The sequence below is a fragment of the Plecotus auritus genome (genome assembly GCF_963455305.1).
Source record: "Plecotus auritus genome assembly, chromosome: 3".
In the NCBI taxonomy this organism is placed as follows: domain Eukaryota; kingdom Metazoa; phylum Chordata; class Mammalia; order Chiroptera; family Vespertilionidae; genus Plecotus; species Plecotus auritus.
The window spans coordinates 227890255-227910701 of NC_137772.1; the positions used below are offsets into that span (position 1 = coordinate 227890255).

Here is a 20447-nt window from a genome sequence, read left to right on the forward strand (position 1 = left end):
CGCCCCGACCTGGCCCCGCCCCCGAGAGCGCACGCCCCGCCTCCTAGCCTGCTCCGCCCCCAGCGCGTCCCGAGGCACTTCCGGCGCGTAGGTGACGCAGCGCCCGGGGTCTCCTGGGCCGTGTGCGTCATAGGTGTGCGCGCGGCGCCGCGCGCTTTTCTGGGCGGGAGCAGCAAAATGGCGCCAGAAGTAGTGGCGGGTTGAGGACGCTGGCCCCCCTCGAAGCCAACCCCGCGGTCCGCGAGCCGCCCCAGCCGCTGCCGGGCATGGAGGACGTGGAGGCGCGCTTCGCTCACCTCCTGCAGCCCATCCGCGACCTCACCAAGAACTGGGAGGTGGACGTGGCGGCCCAGCTGGGCGAATATCTGGAGGAGGTGAGGGCGGCCGGGGGAGTGGCGCTGGGCGGGCGGGGCGGGGCCGGGCCGGGGGCTCCGGGCGGCCCGCCACCTCCGGGTCTGTGCATCCGCCGCTCTGGCCGCGCTGGGCCTCGGGCGCGGTTGCTTTTCCCAGCGCCGTCCCCGCCTCCCGGCACCATCCCTTGTTAAGTGAGCCTGTCATTACAGGTCGCTCGCTACCCATGAGCGGGCTCCGAGATCGGTTTAATAGGTGGTGACCGGCATTTGTTCTGATGTAATTGAACGCATGTGCAATTTGGGCGTCTGAGAGAGCTGGATCAGGATGTAAGAATTCCCGTCTTTCTTAAAATTTACTTGTAACGATAATTGACATACAGTATTGTCTTGTGTAAGGTGTGCCGCAGTGTGAGGGGCGGCCGCTCCATTTCTGCACTTTCACTCTTCCGTTTTGGGCTGCCCTTGCCTTGATGGGTAATGACCTCCATCCTGTCAGACCCAGGGCACACTGGCAGGGCCATCTGTTCAGCTCTGCAGCATCTGTTGGGTTGACCATCGCTCCTTTTTGAAACAGGTTTTGGTGTTCTGATATTCGTCCGATTTCATTGCCCACTTTTTCTTTCCTACCCAGCCTCTCAGTGTCTAGCTAGCTCCTCAGGTGGGTCCTGGGCCATGTCCTTACACGTTTCCCCTCCACATTCTCATTTATTCCCGGGATTTCAAATATCGCTTGGGACTCTGGGTAGGTGGTTGGGGAGGGGAATTTAGTCTAGAGCTTAGCGTGGACCTGTTTCAGTGTGACTTTCAGGTAAGCCATCCAAAAGGTTTGGGCATAGATGGGAGGTCTGACCTGGGAGCATGCATTTGGGAGTCATTAGAAGGAGATATATTACATGTGCAAATCCCAGTCTTCCTGATCTTGGTGAAGGGCACCACTGTTCAACCAAAGGTGAAAGCTAAGAGCTGATCTAGCGAAACCCCACCCTCCACATCCAGTCCACCCATGCAGTCTGTCTGTTACACCACCCGCATTTCACTGGAATTCCTCTGTTCTCCTTTTTCTGTGGTCCAGGCCACCATCAGGCTCAGATTAATCAGAACCTTCTTCCCTCCTGGGCTCCCTGCTGCTGCTTTTGGCCTGTCCGATTCGTGCCCCATCCAGCAGCAAGTGTGACTCTTACAAATGTAGGGGAGGCGGAAGCACTGCCCTGCCTAACACCCCTCCGTGGATTTCCATTGCTCTCAGAATAAAACCCAGCTTCCTCCTCTGAATCTTCGCCTTCTCCTGCTTATTATCTTAGCCTTCTCTTGGGCTCTTCGCCTGCTTTTTTTGAGGCAGTCAGCCTACATGATCTGCGTTCATTCCTGGCTGAGGGTATTGATATTTGCATTCTTCACCCAGTAGGGTGTTTTGTTTTGTTTTTAATGATTAATTACTTCGTATCTTCTATGTCTCAGTTTAAATGTGAGCTAACTATCCCATCTAAAATAGTTCTCTCGATCATAGTACCTTAGAATGTTTATTACACTCTGGCCAGTGTGCTAAGTGGTTAGAGAATCGACCCATGCACTAAAGGGTCTCGGGTTCGATTCCCGGTTAAGGGCACATACCTGGGTTGCAGGTTTGATCCCTAGCCCTGTTTGGGGAACATTTGGGAGGCAACCAGTCGATGTTTCTCTCTCCCTCTCTTTCCCCCTCCCTCCCTTCCACTCTCTCAAAAAAACAAACAAACAAACAAACAAACAAAAAGATCTCCCAGTTGGCATGGCTCAGTGGTTGAGCGTCAACCTATGAACCAGGAGGTCACAGTTCGATTCCTGGTCAGGGCATATGACCAGGATGCAGGGCTCGATCCCTAGTGTGGGTGTGCAGGAGGTAGCTGATCAATGATTCTCATAATTGATGTTTCTATCTCTCCCTGCGGGGGGCGCTGCTCTTCCTGAAAAGCCATTTCCTTCATTGGGGAAAGAGGACCGCAGACACGCGTTAGGCTTAGCTCCGACGTCACCACTGTGTCCATCAAACATTTATTGGGCACCAGCATCGAGCGCTGCGCTCAAGGCTGGCGTTACCCTGACAGTGCTCACTGTGCGCTGAGCGGGGAGAGACTCACGCGTGGCCAGACCTCCCTCAGGGTGGCAGGAAGCCCGAGGGAGCCTGCAGAAGAGTTTGCACTGGGCCAGGCTGGGTGGGCGTTCCCGACAGAGAGCTTGACAGACATGTAAGGGCTTCGAAGTGCTGTTGGCTGGGACTGCAGGAGGGGCCAGGCTGCGGGGCAGTCTCGATGGAGATACCTGCCAGGCAGCTACAAACACACCCTGAACTTAGGAGGGCGCTGCTCTGCACGGGGTTGGGAGTTGTTGGCATGTGGTTGATACGAGCTGGGGTTCAGGGGTCACAGAAAAAGGAGGAGGACTCACTTGGAATTGTTTCCTGAGCTTTCTGCTCAAAGGATTGGTGTTTCATCTCTGTCTTCCCCACCCCTGAAGTCCCCTTCCTCTCTCAGGGTGCGGGGTCTTCCTGCCGTCTGAGTCAGCCCTGACTTGGATGGAGCACCTTCAGCAGGGAGCTGTGTGCAGCGCTGGCTGTGTGGTTGGGGTCTCCCTCTTCCAAATACCAGGCTCAGAGGTTACAGGAAGTGGGGGAAAGCACAGAGACCTCCCAAAACAGCAGAAAACAAGTGAGCCCCAAGCAAAGCCAGAGCTGTCAGTCTGAGGGGCCAGAGGTGGGGTGGTGGGTGGACGCTGTCAGTCTGAGGGGCCAGAGGTGGGGTGGTGGGTGGGCGCTGTCAGTCTGAGGGGCCAGAGGTGGGGTGGTGGGTGGGCGCTGTCAGTCTGAGGGGCCAGAGGTGGGGTGGTGGGTGGGCGCTGTCAGTCTGAGGGGCCAGAGGTGGGGTGGTAGGTGGGCGCTGTCAGTCTGAGGGGCCAGAGGTGGGGTGGTGGGTGGGTGCTGTCAGTCTGAGGGCCCAGAGGTGGGGTGGTGGGTGGGTGCTCCTGCGGGAAGTGCACACGCTCGGCTTCCCACAGAACCAGTTTTGTGTCTTGCAGCTGGACCAGATCTGCATTTCTTTCGACGAAGGCAAAACCACAATGAACTTTGTGGAGGCAGCGCTGCTGATCCAGGGCTCCGCCTGTGTCTACAGTAAGAAGGTGGGCACCCCTGGCCTCGGGACTGGGTGTTTCAGGGGCCAGCAGGACCAAGGTCCTGCGTGCTGCGGGGCAGGTGGCAGGCTCACCCCGCCTCTGACCTGCCTTGCCAGCCCTCCTGGGTCCTTCCGGATTCCTCAGCATCTCTTCACACTGAACAGGAGCTTGGATTTAAACAGGGCCTGCTTCTGAACACCCAACAACGTCCAGGAGAGCCCCACGCGGCAGAGAGTCATCCAGCCCACAGTGCCTGCTCCCCAGGCTGAGAGCCTGTTGTGGAGTGAGAGGGAAGCAGAGGGAGGGAGCACCGTGGGGAACCCGTGTTCAGGGAACGTCCTCAAGAGGGAAGTCAGAGATGGTCATCCAGACAATGTCCTGGCCAGGAAGTCAGAGCAGTAGAGAATGTCCAGAGGGAAGAAAAATGGCCAAAAATGTTGAGTTCAGTGAACTGGACCCATACACTAAAGACTTCCACGTCCCTTCTGGGTCTGCAGCTCACGGGGATTCAGTGAGAGGAGGGCTGGACCATTGGCGGGAGGAAATAGAGGCACGAGAAAGTGCTCTTGAGAAGTGTTATTGAAAAGGGGAGGAGAGAGACTAGGTAGTAAATAAAGCGTGGTTCTCAACCGAGGCTGCACTCCCAGCAGTCCCCCGTGGCCGGGCCTGGCCCAGACTGAATACATTGGAGCGGGGGAGTGGTGCAGGCATCAGGATTTCTTAAAACATTCTCTGTGGCAGTGGGGATGGGGACCATGGCACTAACCCGTAGAGGGCAGCTGGGGAAGTGGTGGCGGAGGAAAGGGGGAAGGGAGGAGAATAGGTGGACAGATTCCCAGAAGTGAGGCTGGGTCAGGGGTGGCTTTGCCTCATCGCCGGAGACTGGAGGGATACGGAAACGTGGATGCAGAGAAGTTGGGCGCAGGGATTTGGGGAGTTGATGCCTAAGGCCCCAATTTCCGTAAGGGAGGCTGTAAGTCGGGTACTGAGAGTCGGCTGCTGGAGAGGACGTGTGGAGAGTGCAGTTGGGCAAACATTACAAGTATTTGCTCAAAGGTGATTCACCTGCTGTCCCAGGCACCTCCCAGGGGGCTTAGCATCCCCGGGACTGTGTGTGTGTGTGTGTGTGTGTGTGTGTGTGTGTGTGTGTATGTGTGTGTGGAGGGGGGGGCAAGTGGACCACGGAGCCGATCCAGCGTTGGGATCGGGGTGGGAGGTCGGAGTTAGGAGCGCTGTGAGGAGCTGAGTTCCAGGGTCCACAGCAGACAAGGGACAGGAATCTGCTTGTGGTTGGCTGGCACGGGGTGTGGTGGATGTGCCTCTGGGCACTGCAGAGCTTTACGACAGTCAAGACTTGATTGACTTTTGTCCTAGATGATCCCATTGCATCGAATTCCTTTTCCCTGTGTTTGTCCTAAGAAGGAATGTCTGCAACTGGCTTTGAAGGCACCAGTACAAGGGGCACTGATAGGCAGGTGGGTGGGCAGATCCGTGATGAGGCAGGAACGGGGTGTTGACTGGAGTGGAGCCGAGGGGTGGGGCTCAGGCTCTGGAGTTGGCCCAGCGGGCTTTCCGAGTGTTGGGAATGCCCTGGATCTGTGGTCAGGTGGGGGCCGCTGGCTGCATGTGGCTCCTGACCCGTCACCTGTGACTAGTGTGGCTAAGGAAGTTAATCTTGGGTTTGATTACCTGTTAAGTGATGTAAGTTGCTCTAGCCACATGTGGCTCGTGGCTGCTGCATCAGAGAGCACAGCTCCAGGCTCACAGCCAGCACTGGGCCCAGGACTGCGCCAGCTTGCTGTGTCTGAGTCTGAGTTTCTCTCTTTTTGTTTTAATTTGAATTTAATTTGAGAGGACATTTATTAAAGCGGGGATAGTGACACAAGGAAGGGCTTAGGGCAGAAGCAGCAACAGGAGCCAAGGTGGGGCTGCTGTGGCCACAGGAGCAAAAGTCACAGTGAAAGAGGCGGCTTCGGGGGCTGCTGTCGGCTCACGGAGAGCCAGAGAAGGGGCCCTGGAGACCGGTGGGGTGTGGGCGTGAGCCCGGGAAGAGCTGCCGCTGCCCCTGCCCCTGCCCCCCTGGTGGCAAGCCCGTGGGGTCTCAGAGTTTAGGAGAGGCGTGCGTGTGGGGGAAGGAGAGGGAGGGAGAGTGCGCCCTGAGTTTATTCTTATAAAGTGAGGATAGTCGGGGCACCCGATTCAGACAGGTTAAGTGAGATGAAGCGTGAAGCAAGGTTCTGTGTGTGGCACACACTTAGAAAAGTTAATGTTCATTATTCCTAATAAATGGGGTCTCTTGCTTGCTACTGTATGTGTCCAGTGCATGAAAGAATAGGCACCCCCAGCAGAGGGCTGTGTGCGCTCTGCAGGGGGTGGGGGGGGTTCGCCCAGAGGAAGTGGCCCAGAGGCAGCAGGCGCGCCCCCTGGTGGTGCGTTGTGATCAGCGTCTCCAAATCCCCACCGTCACCCTAAGGGTGGGGCCCCCTGGGTTGTGGCTGGAGTGGTGTCAGGTGGGAATGGACCGCTCGCAGGCAGGTGTGCACAGAGGCGCAGGGCGGGATGCACAGCCTTGAGAGTGGGGGAGGGGGGGCTCAGCTATCAGCAATTCCGTTCAACCGGAGAAGTGCTCTTGACGGCCACACTGGCAGGACCTGGCCGGAGGTTTGGGAGGGGACAGCCGGCTTCTCTGTGGCGGACGTCTGGGTTGGAGGGCCCTGGGATGGTGGGTAGGCTCCTTCCTGCGTCCTCACCTCCTGCTTCCGGCCTCCAGGTTGAATACCTCTACTCACTGGTCTACCAGGCCCTCGATTTCATCTCTGGCAAGAGGTGAGTCCTGGAGGCGTGAGCCAGGAGGTGGAGGCCCGTGTGCCCTGCGTGTGGCTGGGGAAGCCCCTGCAGCCTCCGAACACCCGTGCGTTGATTCTCTCCCAGGAGGGCCCGGCAGCTCGCGGCGCAGGAAGACGGGGCCAGCAGGGACGCCAGCTCCAGGGCCTCCCAGCGGGTGGAGGATGAGGTGGGTTTCCTGGGCGCCTGGCTGCTGCCCGCTGGGTGCTTGCTGGGTACTGCTGCTGAGCTCACTGTCTCCACACAGTTCCTGTCGCTGGATGACCTGCCCGACACCCGTGCTAACGTGGACCTGAGGAATGAGCAGGCCCCCGGTGTGAGTGCCCTCCCCCGCAGGTGGGGCTGAACGTAGCTCATGGGCTGTCTGTAGAGTGTGGGCGTCCCATCTGGTTCCCACAGCTCACCCGCTCTCGGCCCCTGTGCAGGAGGTCGCCATCGTCCCGCTCCTGCCCATGGCCCTGGTAGCCCTGGATGAGATGGACAAGAACAACAACCCCCTGTACAGGTTCGGGCCTGGGCCTGGGCGGGGCGGGGAGGGCGGCTGCTGGGGGCGGTCTCTACACAGGCTGTGTTTTTGCCAGCACAGCTGTCAGGGGGAGGTCCTGGCCAGTCGGAAGGATTTTAGGATGAATACGTGCACCCCTCACCCCCGAGGAGCCTTCATGTTGGAGCCAGTGGGCTTGTCCCCGATGGAGACACTGCTGCCCAGGGCGGGTGAGGGCTCGGGCGTGGGGTCTGGTGGTAAGGAAGGGTCTCGGGCTGGGCTCCTTATTGGGTACCTGCGCCACCATCTCTGGTCCCCGGAACCCTCCCTCCCCAGTCACCTGCCCCACAGGCCGGCCTGCTGGAGCTGGTCCCGCTGCTGGTCCCGCCTGCCCCAGCTGGCTCAGTGCAGGGCCCTGCTCTCCCTCCCCAGCCCTGGCTCTTGGGTCCCTGGGAGAGTTGTGGGGTGGGGCTGGGCTGACCTGTCTCACGCCATCTTTCCCAGAGGCTGGGCGGGCTGAGGAGCAGCCAATGGAAGTCTCTGTGGTCAGGAGTCCGGTCCCTGTGCCCGGCATCTCCCAGGAGCCAGGTGAGAAGAGGTCATCCTGGTGGACCTACTGGTGGGGGTGGGGACAGGACTCTGCTCAACCGACCCAGGCTGCCCACCGCTCGGTGCCTGTGCTGGGGCGGCATGGGAGCCGTGAACCCTTGGAGCTGGCCCCGTGTGCCCAGGCCTTGTCCCCCACTCAGCCCGCTGCCCTGTCTGCCCGTTCCTCTGGGCAGACACAGACGGCAGCATTTAAAGAGGAAAGTGGCTAAGAAGTAAAAGAAACAAACGACACAGCTGCACGTCGAGAGTGTAAAACGCCGTGCTCCAGCCTCTGGGTCTAATCAATGAAGAAGCTGAGACGGGGGAGGGCCTCTCAGGCCCAGAGGGGCAGCCCTCACCTGCTGTCTGGTGTTCGGGCTCCTCGAGGCTGACGGGTCTCTTGCTCCTCTGCCCAGGCACGGCTCCAGAAGGCCCGATGCCCGGAGGCAGGGACGAGGATGAGGATGCAGAGGAGGTGGCGGAGCTCCCTGAGGTCCCCCTGGAGCCCCAGGAGCCCAGGAGCCCGCAGCAGGTGGGGCGCACACTGAGGCCTGCAAAGCTGAGCTGTCCATCGGAAAAGCCCTGGGTTTGCGGCAGCCCCACGTGTCCTCGTCCCTTCCCTCCCTGCAGAGCAGCTGCTGCTCCTCGGGTGGGCGGAGCCTGTGGTGCCCCTGGAGCTGCCTCCCAAGGGCAGGCTGGCAGGAAGGGGGCACCTTGGAGGCCTTTGCCGTCTCCCTCAGCCCCGAAGGGTGGGCTCTGTGCTCCAGCCCTAGAACGAAGGCCTCTCTTTTTCCTCTCACAACGCCAACTTCACACAGGAAACACGCCTGTTAATGTTGGCTGGTAGCTCCATGGGTGTTTACCATGCTGTTCGGTTGTTTTTCCGCATGACCACTGGCTCCGTCCTAGCGGTGCAGCCTTTCGCCCCGGAACTATGTGAAGTTCCTGCTCAAATGCTCTGGGTTGGAGGGCCCTGGGGATCGTGGGTAGGCTCCTTTCTGTGTCCTCCCCTCCTGTCCGGCCTCCTGGTTCCTGGAGAGTATCTGCCCCAGAGCAAAGGAGGGGACGCCCCTGGGCTATTTCTTTGCAGAGCACTGCCCAGCCCAGGAGGTTTGAGCTGAGGGCGAGGCAGGAGGCCCTGGAGCCTGTGTCCCAGCTGAAGGTGAGGTGGTGGGGCCCAGACCCCTGACCCCACTGGCAGGGAGGGTGTGTGGCTGAGGCCCCACCACCCACGTCTTCACTGCTACCTGCCCGTGGCCCTTCCACCCTTGGGTCCCGATTCCATGTGGCCAGTCATCCTCTGGCCGTCACTGCCCTCAGTGCTGGCCTCGGGGGAAGGGTGTGTGTCCCCCACTCTCCCTGAATCTGTTTGTTCTCTATGCTTAGGAGACCCAAGACCCCTGGCAGAGCCTGGACCCCTTCAGCTCCCTGGACTCTAAGCCCTTCAGGAAAGGTAATTGGGTCAAGGGACAGCTATACCCAGTGTCTGTGGCTGGGTTCAGGGGGGCACGGGTGGTGGGTGGGGTGTGCCCTGTACCCACGGGGAGCCTGGTGGGGCTGTGCTCCCTCATGTGATGGCTCCCAGGGGGTGTGGGCACTGTGATCTCCCCCAGGGCCTGCAATGGTACCCCGAAACACAGTCTGTTTGCCCCCCAGGTAAACCCTACTCCGTGCCTGCCTGCGTGGAGGAGGTTCCGGGACAGAAGCGCAAGAGGAAGGGTGCCGCCAAGCTGCAGGACTTCCACCAGTGGTACCTGGCCACCTGTGAGTGGGGGTGGGACTGGGCCAGGCCAGGGTGAGAGGGTAAGGGGGGCAGGAAGGGACTTGGTCTGGCTCCTGACAACCCAGTTCTCTTGCAGATGCTGAGCATGCTGACAGCAGGAGGCTCCGGAAAAAGGGCCCATCCTTTGCAGGTGTGACTGGGGCCCAGTGTGCTCCTCTGAGGGATAATGGTGCCATGCTCTGCCTTTCTCCCCTCCGTCTGGGGATGCCCAAGGCCCTGGGTGGACCGGGGTGGTCTGGGCAAGATGCAGGTACCCCCTCACAAGGCTGTTGTGTGTAGACATGGAGGTCCTGTACTGGAAACACGTGAGGGAGCAGCTGGAGACCCTCCGGAAGCTGCAGAGGAGGGAGGCAAGTACCGGCCACTGGCCTCCCAGCCCCGGGTGGTGGGAGGCAGCAGCGGCTCACACATTGTCTGCACAGGCAGCTAAGCGGTGGCTGCCGAGGGCCGAGGAGGGGCTGTGGCCTGTGGAGGAGGACCGCCTGGAGGACTCCCTGGAGGAGCTGGGGGCAGCAGGTGGGTACTCACAGGGTGGTGGGAGGAAGGGGCTCAGGACAGGCTGCCTGCTCACCTGCCTCCTGACGGTTCCACCCCACCTCCCAGCAGATGACTTTCTAGAGCCCGAAGAATACGCAGAGCCTGACGGGGCAAAGCCTGAGGACGCTGCAGACCTGGGTAGGTCCAGGAGTGGGCTGCTGGCCAGGTCCTCGTGAGGGTGCCCCAGGATGGGAGGGAGGGAGGGTGTGGGCCACACCTCCCACTGCCCTCCTTTTCCAGAAGCAGAGGCCATGCCGGCATCCCTGAGCTACGAGGAGCTGGTCCGGAGGAACGTGGTAGGCCCCGGTTGGAGGGGGAGGGCAGCTGGGTGATGGCTCTGACAGGAGGCAGCAGCTCCCGTCCTCCCCTAGGAGCTCTTCATCACCACATCTCAGAAGTTCGTCCAGGAGACGGAGCTGAGCCAGCGTGTCAGGGACTGGGAGGACAGCATCCAGCCGCTGCTCCAGGAGCAGGTAAGGGGACTGGGCCGGCTCCTGCTCGGGCATGGAGCCCCGATGCCTGCAGGGTTTGACCAGGACCTTGCTCTTCCCTCTTGCAGGAGCAGCACGTGCCCTTTGACATCCACCTTTATGGGGACCAGATGGTCTCAAGGTTCAGTCAGCTCAACCAGTGGTGTCCCTTTGCGAAGCTGGTGGCGGGCCAGCCTGCCTTCGAGGTGTGCCGCGCCATGCTGGCCTCCCTGCAACTGGTGAGTGGCCCTGGGCCTGGGAGGGAAGGGGTCCCTGGCTCTGCTGACACCCTGTCCTTACAGGCCAATGACCACACGGTAGAGATCACCCAGCAGCCAGGGCTCGAGGCGGCTGTGGACACCATGTCCCTAAGATTGCTCACGCACCAGCGGGCCCACAAGCGCTTCCAGACCTACACCGCCCCCTCCATGGCTCAGCCCTGAGTGGGCAGCCCTGTCCCCCATGATGTGGGGCACACATCTGCTCACTTCACACTTGCTTCCTGGCTGGCCCAGCCTAATAAAGTGGTGTTGCCACCCCACCCCTCCCTTTAAAAGGCTCCTGTGTAGAGCACCCAGCCAGCAACCAGGTGCTGGGCCCCTCTCCGTGGCCTCCCAGGGCAGCTGGTACAGCTCAGGCACACACGCGGCTCCGCCACGCCCTTTAATGACCGGCTCAGTGCAGGACACTGCGGAAGGCAGCCATGTGGCGCCGCACACTGTCTGCAATCTGCTCGGCCGACCTGGCCCGGCCGTAGTAGTCTGTGAAGAGGCCGTCGGGGTTGAGCAGGTAGATGGCGATGGAGTGGTCCACGATGTAGTCCTGGTCCTCGTCCTTGGGGCCAGCACTGTAGTACACACGGTAGCTGTGACTGACCTGGGCAACCTGCTCAGTGGAGCCAGTCAGGCCCAGTAGCCGCGGATGGAAGTCCTTCACGTAGCGGGCCATGGCGGCAACGTCGTCCCGCGCGGGGTCCACCGTGATGAAGATGGGCTGCACCGGGGGCAGGTTGGGCTGGGCCTCCAGCTGCCGCACCACCTGCACCAGCTTCTCCAGTTCGTCAGGGCAGATGTCGGGACAGTGAGTGAAGCCAAAGTACATCAGCACCCACTGGCCTCGGAAGTCGGCTTTGCAGCGAGCCTGGCCCCGGTGGTCCAGCAGGCTAAAGTCTCCCTGGCCCACAGAGGCCTGGCGCAGGGCCTCTGTCCGCCGCCGCTGCTGCTCCCGCTCCTTCTCGGCCCTCATGGCCAGCCAGGCCCCGCCCAGACCTGCCCCAAATAAGGCGGTGACCAGCAGCCTAGTTCGCAGCCCAGGGCCCCGGGGCTGGCCCTGTCCGCCTGTCTCTGCAGGGCCCTGCCTTGACAAGAGCCGGCACCTCACATGGAGGGCCTCGCCTCCAAGAGTCCTCAGGAGGGAGGAGGCCTTGAGCTGAGAGAGCCCGCGCTGAGCCTTGGGCGGCTGAGCCAGCAGCAGCAGCACAGGCCTGATGCTCCTGGAAGAGGGCAAACATGTCAGGAGCCGGAAGGTGCCTTGGCCTCCTGGGTCATCTCCCTTCACTGGGGAGACGGGCCTCCACCTGAAGGACCAACCCTACGCTTAGGCTCAAGCTGTCCCAAATGGCCACCCAGTGCTCCGCTGAGCTCAGAGCCGTCTCACCTCTGAAGCCGCGGGCTCCAGCTTAGCCATCAGAAGTCCAGCCTGTCACTGCTGTCCTTTAGGCGAGTGCCTCATTCTGCCTCCCAACCCGGCCCCGGCCCCGGCCCGGGCCCCGCAGCTCCAGACAGCCCGGCACTCACCTGTGTGTCAGCATCTGAGCCGCCTGAAATCATTCCAAGGTCACGTGTACCTGTTTGCAATGAGCCCCTTTTCAGAAAGGAGGCTGGTGAGTCCGGCTTCAATCCTCAACCACAGACTGACCTTTCCCAGCCTGTCAGCTCTTTCCCACCAGCAGCAGAAACTGGGTCACTCACCCGCTGCCCTCCCGCACGGAGAAACAAGGTTCCCACCTGCCACAAGTCGCACCCGCTTCATATCCAGGTTTCCCACAACTCTGGTGGCGCACGGCCCACGCCCTGCCGTCGCCTCGGTGACCTGCCTTTCTGGAGGGGAGTCGGTGGGGGTCTGAGGAACCCCTCACCTGTTCAGCTGCTGCTGAGGGGCCTCCCGAGGGCGGACCGCTTGGCCTCCACCCTCCTCCCACGATTCCTGGGCTTGGGCTCCGGGCTGGGTGACCTTGGGCATGTCCCTTAGCCTCTGTACCCGCCTCCGTTACAAAATGAGCTCAGCGCTGCACGAGATGTGCCTGGCAGGCGAAGGCCCGTCTCTAGGAGCCCTCCTCCAGGGCGCCCTCCAGACACGCGCAAAGCTGGACCCCGCCGCAGGCCACGCGCCGAGCACACCCCAGGCGCCTGCCCGCCCCTCCGAACCTCGCACCCAAGTCTTCCCGGGGCCCGCACCTCGGGCGGTCCCGCGTCGGGATGTCGGACGCTCAGCTCCGCTCCCAAGGTCCGTGGCCGACGGTGTTCTGCCGGGTCGCCACGCTCGGCTCCAGTGCGCACGCGCGTCCGGATGGTAGCCGGAAGTGCGCACAGGAGGTGGCGGGAATACCAAAGGTCACGTGCCGAACGGGGCGGTGCTTTCCGAGTCCCGCCCCTGCCCGCGAGGGCCACGCCTCCCTCAGAGGGTCCTCTCCGGGCCCTGCCCGCCCTCCCGCTCCCGTCCGCGGCGAGCCAGGCACGGACACGACTTTGCGGCTCTTGGCTTTATTGCTGCGCGTCGGTCGGCGGCAAGATGAGCTCAGAGAAGGGCGAGGGGGCGGTGAAGGGCTCGCGGTCCGAGAGCACAAGCGCCCCCTGCAGGGCTCGCCGCTGCGGGTCGCTGAGCGCGGGCGCGTCCAGGTGCACGCGGAGCCAGGGTGACCCTGCGGGAGGTGGACGGGCGGTTAGTGGCCGGGGCGGGGCGGCGGCCGGGGTTAGGAGGGGCCGGGATCCGCGCTCACCGCGTCGCAGCCTCTGGCCCACGCCAACCAGCAGTTCCGCGCCAACCCCGAACCGGAGCGGCTCCCCGGCGCGGCTGCGCCCGGCCCCCAGCTCGTGCAGGACGCGCGCCAGCGGCAGCGCCCGGACCAGTTCCACGGTGCCTGCGGGGAGGGAGTGCTGGGCGGTGGGGCGCGTGGGGCAGGACAGGGCTTAGGAAGGGCAGGGACCTGGCGGGAGGAGGGTCTGCGGGAGCTCACCGTCCGTGGGCGCGAGCAGTTCCTCTTGCTCCCGGGCGCGGGGCAGCAGCTGCCGGCGCTGCGCGGGGGTCCCGGAGCAGAGGGCTCGGGCCAGGCCCGGGTCCACACCCTGCGTCGCGAGCATCCGCTCGAAACGGTCCCGGGCCGAGCCGTCGTCCAGCGCCGCGGCCACCCGGGCTGCGCCCTCGGCCTGGGCCTCCGCCAGTCCGTTGAGCCAGAGCAGGGCGCCCCCTGCCGGCGTGGGTCCGGGGTTTAGGTGCAGCGGAGGCGTTTCTGTAGCTCCGACCCCCACACCTCTTACGGGTCCACTCACCGAGCCTAATGACCACGTCCCGCAGGTCCGGCGGCCCCGCGCCGTCCATGCACAGCAGCGCCTCCTCCACCTCCAGGGTGTGGCCCACGCTGCGGCCCAGGGGATGGTCCATGGCTGTCAGAGCCGCTGCAACCCGGAGCCCTAGGCCTGCCCCTACACTAACCTTCGGAGACACGGTTCAGTGAGGCCCCTGCCCTGCGTCCTGCGGGGCCGCTTGTAATCAAACTCCAGCCGGTGCTGCACTCTTGGGTGCCAGTTCCCCAGGAGTGAGGGGGTCCCAGAGGGTTTGGGTGTTGGAGTGGGCGGAGCGGTGAAGCAGGCAATGTGCCTGACTTCAGAGGTGGGGGTCGGAAAGACCGCGTACTGGGCCCTGGCTGAGAGCCATGGAGGATTCCCCAGACCCGGGCCATGTCAGCCTCGCTTGGGTAAGGTCGCTGAGGAGGGGGTGAAGGCGGAACTGGGAGTGGGGAAGCCAGGTGCTGGCAGAGACCATGGTGACACAGGGCTGCTGAGTGGATGTGGCTGAGGCACACAGGGAGCAACTGCTGGGTTATGAAGGGGAGGCCAGGCTGCAGGAGGAGACCTTCCCCAGCAGAGGCTCCTTGGGCACAGCTGCTCACCAGTGCTCTTGCCAGCTCCCGGGCCTCTGCCTGGCGTGGGAAGACGGCGGCCCCTCCGAACTTGACGTCCACCACCAGTGCAGACAGGCTCTCCACCACCTTCTTGCTGAGGATGGAGGCTGAGAGGGAGGCAGAGGGGCTGTGGGTACAGGAGAGCTGGCGCTTCCTGAGATGCAGGGCATCCTGGCTCTCAGGTCAGGCATGAGGAGTCAGGGATTCTGAACATTGAGGGTCAAGTCCCTTAGGATGGGGGTCATGGGGCCTGGACCGTTGTGCTTCAGCCAGGTCTCCCTGTTGAGTGGTGAGGGGACGCCTACCCTGGGGTTGGGGGAGGTCCCACAGTCCCCTTATGAGAGGATCCTTGACTGGTCCATCAGAAGTCAGGGATGTTTAACATGCAGAAGGGGGGTGGGGTCAGGTCACCTGTGATGAGTGGCAGGCTGTCAACGGTTGCTGTCACATCTCTGGCTTCATACAGGATTCCATCTGCAGGAACCAGCTCCTTGCTCTGTCCCACAATGCAGCAGCCCACCTTCTCCAGCAGACCTTGCATCTGGCCAGATCCCCTTACGTCAGGACCCCCAGTAACTGTCAGTGACCCCATCACTAACCCTGAGCAAGGGACTGACCAGCAACCTTGACAAATGTCCAAAACCATGACCAGTAACTTAGGAACACTTCTGATAAGTCCTCATTAATGACTGGCTCAGCCCATCAGTGACATTGATCAATGTCCTATGACCCATCAGTGATTTTTACCAAGTCCCTATTAATGGCTCCAACCAAAATTCCATTGGTAACTTTGACCAAAGTCCAATGATCATCAAAGATCCATGAATAACTTGGACGAATATCCTCATTAGTGACCCTAACTAATAAGAACCCATCAGTGATCCTTCAGCGATTCTGATTAATGTTTCCATCAGTAATCCAGGTCAGTGACCAATCAGTGGCCTCCATGTACCTGTTCTGGGCTCTGGATGACGGTGAATCCAGGAATCGACTCTAGCTTATCCAAGGTGCCCCCTGTGTGCCCCAAACCACGTCCACTGATCATAGGAACCTGTTGGACAGGGATCCTGAGTCCACCTGCACAGTCACCCTCCTCCTCTCCCCTCACCTTCTCTGGCTAGGACTTCAGCTGCAGTTAGAAGTGGCAGTGGGTGTCCACCTGGTGGAGTGGGAATGGGAAAGAAATTGTCCTGGTTTTGGTGGGGGGGGGCACTGGGGAAGGAGGCTGGTGTCTGCTGAGGGAGGAGGACCCAGCTTTTCCCTTGGGAGTCCTTTCTCGGGTACTGAAGAGGAAGGGGTGCTAGGTAGCTTGGCCCTGTTATGGGGGCTGCTGGGAATGGGGTGGTGGGGCAAGAAGCTTGGGTCCTGCCTTTGGGGGCTCTTTCTGGACCAAGTTAGAGGTTGGGAGCTGCCCACCTCTTTAAGGTCTGAGTTTCTGGTTTGGAGAGGAGGCATCTCACCTTGCAGCCACAGGCAGCCAGGGCAGGTGCCAGGACCAGGCTGACCTTGTCACCCACTCCCCCTGTGGAATGTTTGTCCACGAGCTGCTGGTGCCAGGCCTCTGGCCACTCCAGTCGCTGCCCGGAGTTGGCCAGGGCCTGGGTTAGCGCCACAGTCTCCTCCAGATCCATGCCTTGCAGTCGGATGGCCATGAGCATGGCCCCTATGCATGGGGAACGGTGATGTAGGCAGCATGAGGGGGTGCCCTCACAGGGATGGGTTAGCCTGGGGCCAGGGACGTGGTGGGGTGCCGTGGTGTGCCAAGGGTAGGAGGTCTCCGCTGCAGTTAGGAATGCCCAAGCGGCCCCACACACCTATTTGTGCGCCCTGCGCGCTCCCGTCCACCACGGCGCGCACGAAACTCCGAATGTCTCGCTCGCTCAGGCGACCTCCGTCTCGCTTCAGGCGGATCAGCTCTGGGAGCTGCTTGGTCTCTGGCGGTGGGTCAGGAGGGCACTGGGGCCCTCCGGACCAGAGGTCACCCACTGGGTTGAGGGCCGAGGGTCCTGGGGTTACCGGGGTCGCCATTGCTCCGGGCCTGCGGGCTGGGAGACACACCTGGGACCTGGGACCTGCCCCCGCCCTGTGTTCATCTGTGCAGCCAGGTGCGCTTGTCCCCACCCGTTCCTTCCTCCTGTCCGCGCCCGCCGCCCGCCGCCTTGTCTGTGTTGCCCACGTGCGTGTCTCTGGGACCAGCTCCCACTTCTCAGCCTCATAACGGGACCCCAGCTCCTACCTGTCCCGGACAGCGGCCCTCACCTTTCCTGCTTCGGGTTCCAGCCGGCTTCCGCCCTGTCCCGCCCGGACCGTGGACTCGGTGCAGACTGGGAGGGGCAGTTCCCGACAGGGCGGGGCGGACCCTTGGTCACTGGCTGCCCTAGGACGGCAGGTGGGCGGGGCCTCATAGATAGGACTTTGGACCAATGGCCGCCTGGAGGAGGCGGGATGATGTGTTTTTTAAAAAACCATTTACTACGTATTTTTGTTTTTTTGTTAATCCTCACATGATATTTTTTCCATTGCTTTTCAGAGAGAGTGGAAGGGAGGGAGGGAGGGAGTGGAGACACACACGCACTGGCTGCCTCCCGCAAGTGCCCTTACCTGGAGTGGAGACAATCCCGCAACTCCGGGACCTGCCTTGGATCAGAATCTAACCCGCGACCCCCGACCCTTCGGTGCGCAAGCCCACGCGCTAACCACTGAGAACACAGGCCAGGGCGATATTTTATTTCCAATTCTCACCTCAGGATTTTTTTTATTGAATTTTAGGAAAAGAAACAGAAAGTAGTTATTTTACTTATTGATGCGCTCATTGTTGACTTGTACGTGCCCGCACTGCGGACCGAAAGAGGAAGCTTGGCACACGGGGAGGATGCCCTGACCAGCTGATCGACCAGCGCCCGGAGACGCGGCTTTTTTTTTTTTTGGTTCCGGCCAATCACAGAGGCCCCCTCGGACGCGAGACTTCCCGGTCTCCCAGGGCGCTCCCTGCTAGACTCCGCCTCCCCCCGCCCCTCCGCCCCCTCGCCCCGCCCCGCCGCCCCCTCCCCCCCACGCCCCCTCTGGGCCCAGCGCACGGAGAGACGGACACGCGGCTGGTTCCCGAAGCTTTAAGCAAAGGTTTGTGGGGCCGCGCCCGCCGGCCCATCAGTCATCCACTTCGGCCAAGGTCTGGGCCACGTAGTCCGAGTGCCGGATCCCGAAGCTCCAGCCGCCGGGCTTCCGGTACTGGGGGCCCAGGAGACGCCGCTGACCTCGCAGGCTGACCCTGCGGCTCCGCACCAGGGTCCCTGTCCTGTCTCCCCTTCACCCCCGCCCCTGCCCCGGTCCCAAACCTCGGGCCTCAGACCCTCCATCCGGGACCCGGACTCTCATGCCCCCGGATCTGACCCTCGGCCCCTGGACCCCAGATCACCTGGTCCACATTGTAGGCTGCGGGTCCGGGGTTCTGGCTGTTGTCTTGGGGGAGCGATGTCCGCGGCTGCATCGTGAACTGGGGGGCCCGAGACTTGTAGATGCCGGGGTTCACCACGTGGTAGGTGCCGGGACCTGGGGTCTGCGGGAGGGGTGCTGGGCTCGGCCTGCATTCCCGTTGTCCACGGACCCCAGCCCCCGGCTTCCTTACCCCCTGCCCAGTTGTCCCTCCCCACGTGGGGCCCGCGGCCCCCCTCACCTTGCTGAGGTCCTCAAAGAAGCTGCCCACGACGCTGCGGCCATAGATGGAGTAGGTTGGCGCCGAGACCTTCCCGATGACCCGCGGGCCCAGGAGCGAGGGCACCGTGTAGGCGGCGGGGCCTGGAAGGCACAGCGAGGGGGGCCTGGGGTGAGCCCGGCAGCCGCTGGGTCGGGGGCGAAGGGCCTCGCACTGTCACGGAACTGTGTGGTCTCACCCGGGGTGTTGTGCTCCACCTGGACGCCCCAGTTTCGGGGGGCGATGGTGTGCTGAGGCGCGCTGGGGTACGTGGCGTTGCCCGCTCGCTCCGGGAAGTACCTGCCTGGGGGCGGACTGGGAGTGAAGGCAGAACCGGGCCTGGGTTCTGGGATTAGGGGGAAACCCAGCCGCGGTTTGTCAGAACCCGTGGGGCTTGGAGTTCTCTGAGGTCCGATACGGAGCCCCGAACTTGGAGGGTCAGGGTACCCGGGGTCGGGCTTGGGTGGGGGTTCTGGGTGCGGCTTGGCCCGGGGGAACCCGGGTCCCAGGGGTCCTGACCGGGTCCGGGAGTGAGGCTGGGCGCGGAGTGGCGCTGGCGGCCGTAGATGGAGAAGGCCGGGGTGCCGTCCCAGCCGCGCGCCGTCATGCGCGCCGGCACCAAGTAGCCCGGCCCGGGGCTGCACGAAACCTGCTGCCTGGGGAGGCGCAGGCCGAAGGAGTAGGCGGGGGCGCGGGCCCGCGAGGGGTCGTGCAGGAGGTAACCTGCGGGCGTCGCAGCGTCACCCGGGTCCGCGCTCTTGACCGGGCACAGGCGCCCCCCTCCGCCCCCCGCCCCGCCAACAGACCTCCCGCTCTCCAGCCCAGGGTACAGCACCCCACTCCCGGCACAGGCTCGCCAGCCTTCCTCCCACCCCACCCCGCGCAGGAACACGCGCCGGTACCCGTGTTGGAGGGCAGCTTGTATTTGGGTCCCGGGCCCCGGTAGAGCGCCGCGATGGGGCCGCGGGGCCGGTGCGGTCGCCAGGGACCGACCCAGAGGTCCGAGCCCATGGCGCGGTGGGTGCTCTACGGCCCGCAGCACCTGTGGACAGAAGGGGGCGGTCCTGGCCCCTCCTCCCCAAACTCGCAGGGGACACACTTCCCTGCAACTCCAGGGGCGAGTCAGGCGGGGCGCCACCCGTCTCCCAGGCGCCAGGAAAACACGGCAGCTTTCCCAGCTCTGTGGGGTGGGGGTGGGGGCTATCCCAGTTCTGTGTGTGTGTGTGTGGGGGGGGCTATCTCAGCGCTGTGGGGGGCGCAGGGCAGGGACCCAGCTTCGAGGCCTTCTCCCATCTCCCCCCGCCCCCAAACTGAGTGAGGTGGTGTGCCCGTGCCAAGTTTGGACTCAGCACCGCCGAAGGGAATTCCCCGGGGTTCTGGGGGGCTGGGGTATGTTGAGGGCATCTGGTGAAGATTCCACAGCAGGGGAGCGGCACCGGGACCGGGTGGGGGCCTGGAGTGGGGTCTGAAGTTGATGCACTAACCTGCTCCTTGTGGCTACCGGCTGGGAAGGCAAGTGGGGTGCCAGGGCCAACTCCCAGACCCCATTGTGTCCCGGTCCTGCCGCCTGGCAACCCAACTGTCTGGCCCCGCCCTCGCCCCCAGCCTTGCCTCCCGCTTGGCCTCTCCTCCTTGGAGCCTGGTGTTGGCCACGGACCAGTACGCGGGCCTGAGGCTCCCCCAGACTCCATACACCCGTTCCAGGAACGGACAGATGTTCAGACGAAAAGCACGTATGAGAACAAAAAATTGTAATACAATCAGCAGGCTCAGTTTATTATTATGTGGAGAGAGAGAGAGCGTTGCATCTATTTAAGCCGCAGAATATTTGCAAAATATCATTATGTGCTAGGCCACACATAACATCCACACACCCATGCAAACGGAATAAAGAGATAAGCTAGGACAGATGATTTGATCGTAATCCAAAGCAATTCTAAACAAAGAGTAAGATGTTAAAAAAGCAAGCAAACTTAGAAATTAGAAAATTATCTTTTAAAAAACCCTGAATCAAAGAAAAACTCAAATACGAAGTTTCAAAGTATATATAAACTGCCAAGGTACATGCCTTCATACCCAGCTCTGTAGGACATAGCGAAAGCTGTGTTCAGAGGGAAACAAACCTTGATTTCATTATTAATGAAGAAAAAATTTTAATTAACAACATCTTACAAATATTAGAAAAAAGAAGAGTCAAGTGCACCGTTCTTTAGACCCAGAAAGAATGGGTCTATTCTGCCCAGCTTGGCACTCTCCCACCAGCTCCTAGAGGAGAAAGGGGCAGGAAGGAGTGTCCCGTGGTCTGGTGGGAATTCCTGGCCTTTGTCAAGTGAGTGCTGCGCCAGGGGGCCAGCCCGGGAGTGAGAACCAAGA

The 20447-nt window shown here is 61.9% G+C and overlaps 4 protein-coding genes across 32 annotated transcripts; 1 reads left to right on the forward strand and 3 right to left on the reverse strand.

Annotated features, from left to right (window-relative positions):
• The first annotated feature begins 61 nt into the window (after nucleotides 1-61).
• NCAPH2 (non-SMC condensin II complex subunit H2) lies at nucleotides 62-10744 on the forward strand. Of its 18 annotated transcripts, none has more exons than XM_080661960.1 (20): nucleotides 62-374; nucleotides 3402-3503; nucleotides 6268-6323; nucleotides 6429-6510; nucleotides 6589-6657; nucleotides 6767-6846; nucleotides 6928-7055; nucleotides 7330-7413; nucleotides 7830-7945; nucleotides 8504-8575; nucleotides 8800-8866; nucleotides 9070-9177; nucleotides 9273-9326; nucleotides 9476-9550; nucleotides 9623-9712; nucleotides 9803-9871; nucleotides 9974-10029; nucleotides 10105-10206; nucleotides 10293-10442; nucleotides 10506-10744. In XM_080661960.1, the coding sequence occupies exons 1-20, from the start codon at nucleotides 267-269 to the stop codon at nucleotides 10644-10646; spliced, it is 1809 nt and encodes a 602-aa protein (XP_080518086.1). In that variant the 5' UTR covers nucleotides 62-266; the 3' UTR covers nucleotides 10647-10744. The 18 variants fall into 18 exon arrangements, with proteins under 18 accessions (XP_080518086.1, XP_080518084.1, XP_080518087.1 ...); XM_080661958.1 differs by having other exon boundaries at nucleotides 72-374; nucleotides 9800-9871; XM_080661961.1 differs by having other exon boundaries at nucleotides 72-374; nucleotides 9977-10029.
• Nucleotides 10745-10761: 17 nt separating this feature from the next.
• Nucleotides 10762-12790, reverse strand: SCO2 (synthesis of cytochrome C oxidase 2). 6 transcript variants are annotated; one of them, XM_080661988.1, is made up of 4 exons: nucleotides 12660-12769; nucleotides 12210-12298; nucleotides 12000-12049; nucleotides 10762-11695 (listed from the first exon to the last, which is right to left on the reverse strand). In XM_080661988.1, exons 3-4 carry the CDS (start codon nucleotides 12011-12013, stop codon nucleotides 10879-10881), a joined length of 831 nt encoding a protein of 276 aa, XP_080518114.1. In that variant the 5' UTR covers nucleotides 12014-12049; nucleotides 12210-12298; nucleotides 12660-12769; the 3' UTR covers nucleotides 10762-10878. The 6 variants fall into 6 exon arrangements, with proteins under 6 accessions (XP_080518114.1, XP_080518111.1, XP_080518110.1 ...); XM_080661985.1 differs by having other exon boundaries at nucleotides 12210-12324; nucleotides 12660-12759; XM_080661984.1 differs by having other exon boundaries at nucleotides 12210-12302; nucleotides 12660-12757.
• A 90-nt stretch (nucleotides 12791-12880) lies between these two features.
• TYMP (thymidine phosphorylase) lies at nucleotides 12881-16715 on the reverse strand. Of its 6 annotated transcripts, none has more exons than XM_080661977.1 (10): nucleotides 16620-16715; nucleotides 16198-16428; nucleotides 15844-16046; nucleotides 15336-15434; nucleotides 14795-14924; nucleotides 14372-14490; nucleotides 13752-13914; nucleotides 13439-13669; nucleotides 13202-13342; nucleotides 12881-13123 (listed from the first exon to the last, which is right to left on the reverse strand). In XM_080661977.1, exons 2-10 carry the CDS (start codon nucleotides 16409-16411, stop codon nucleotides 12966-12968), a joined length of 1458 nt encoding a protein of 485 aa, XP_080518103.1. In that variant the 5' UTR covers nucleotides 16412-16428; nucleotides 16620-16715; the 3' UTR covers nucleotides 12881-12965. The 6 variants fall into 6 exon arrangements, with proteins under 6 accessions (XP_080518103.1, XP_080518104.1, XP_080518106.1 ...); XM_080661978.1 differs by having other exon boundaries at nucleotides 16643-16702; XM_080661980.1 differs by having other exon boundaries at nucleotides 16198-16455; nucleotides 16643-16687.
• A 416-nt stretch (nucleotides 16716-17131) lies between these two features.
• CIMAP1B (ciliary microtubule associated protein 1B) lies at nucleotides 17132-19183 on the reverse strand. 2 transcript variants are annotated; one of them, XM_080660304.1, is made up of 6 exons: nucleotides 18977-19183; nucleotides 18594-18797; nucleotides 18274-18378; nucleotides 18057-18178; nucleotides 17799-17939; nucleotides 17132-17611 (listed from the first exon to the last, which is right to left on the reverse strand). In XM_080660304.1, the coding sequence occupies exons 1-6, from the start codon at nucleotides 19083-19085 to the stop codon at nucleotides 17531-17533; spliced, it is 762 nt and encodes a 253-aa protein (XP_080516430.1). In that variant the 5' UTR covers nucleotides 19086-19183; the 3' UTR covers nucleotides 17132-17530. The 2 variants fall into 2 exon arrangements, with proteins under 2 accessions (XP_080516430.1, XP_080516431.1); XM_080660305.1 differs by lacking the exon at nucleotides 18594-18797.
• Between the last annotated feature and the right edge of the window lie 1264 nt (nucleotides 19184-20447).

Bases quoted from the DNA above. Each gene is read 5' to 3' on its own strand.
- CIMAP1B (XM_080660304.1), bottom strand. From the start codon at position 19,085: ATGGGCTCGGACCTCTGGGTCGGTCCCTGGCGACCGCACCGGCCCCGC. The intron at 18,379-18,593 runs GTCAGGACCCCT...GTCCGCCCCCAG, and splicing joins CAGCCTCACTCCCGGACCCG to GCAGGTACTTCCCGGAGCGA. The intron at 18,179-18,273 runs GTGAGACCACAC...TGTGCCTTCCAG, and splicing joins GGTGGAGCACAACACCCCGG to GCCCCGCCGCCTACACGGTG.
- TYMP (XM_080661977.1), bottom strand. From the start codon at position 16,411: ATGGCGACCCCGGTAACCCCAGGACCCTCGGCCCTCAACCCAGTGGGT. The intron at 13,343-13,438 runs GTGAGCTCCCGC...CCCTCCCCGCAG, and splicing joins ACTGCTCGCGCCCACGGACG to GCACCGTGGAACTGGTCCGG. The intron at 13,124-13,201 runs GTGAGCGCGGAT...CACCTCCCGCAG, and splicing joins GGGCCAGAGGCTGCGACGCG to GGTCACCCTGGCTCCGCGTG.
- NCAPH2 (XM_080661957.1), top strand. From the start codon at position 267: ATGGAGGACGTGGAGGCGCGCTTCGCTCACCTCCTGCAGCCCATCCGC. The intron at 8,867-9,069 runs GTAATTGGGTCA...TTTGCCCCCCAG, and splicing joins CTCTAAGCCCTTCAGGAAAG to GTAAACCCTACTCCGTGCCT. The intron at 9,327-9,475 runs GTGTGACTGGGG...TGTTGTGTGTAG, and splicing joins AAAGGGCCCATCCTTTGCAG to ACATGGAGGTCCTGTACTGG.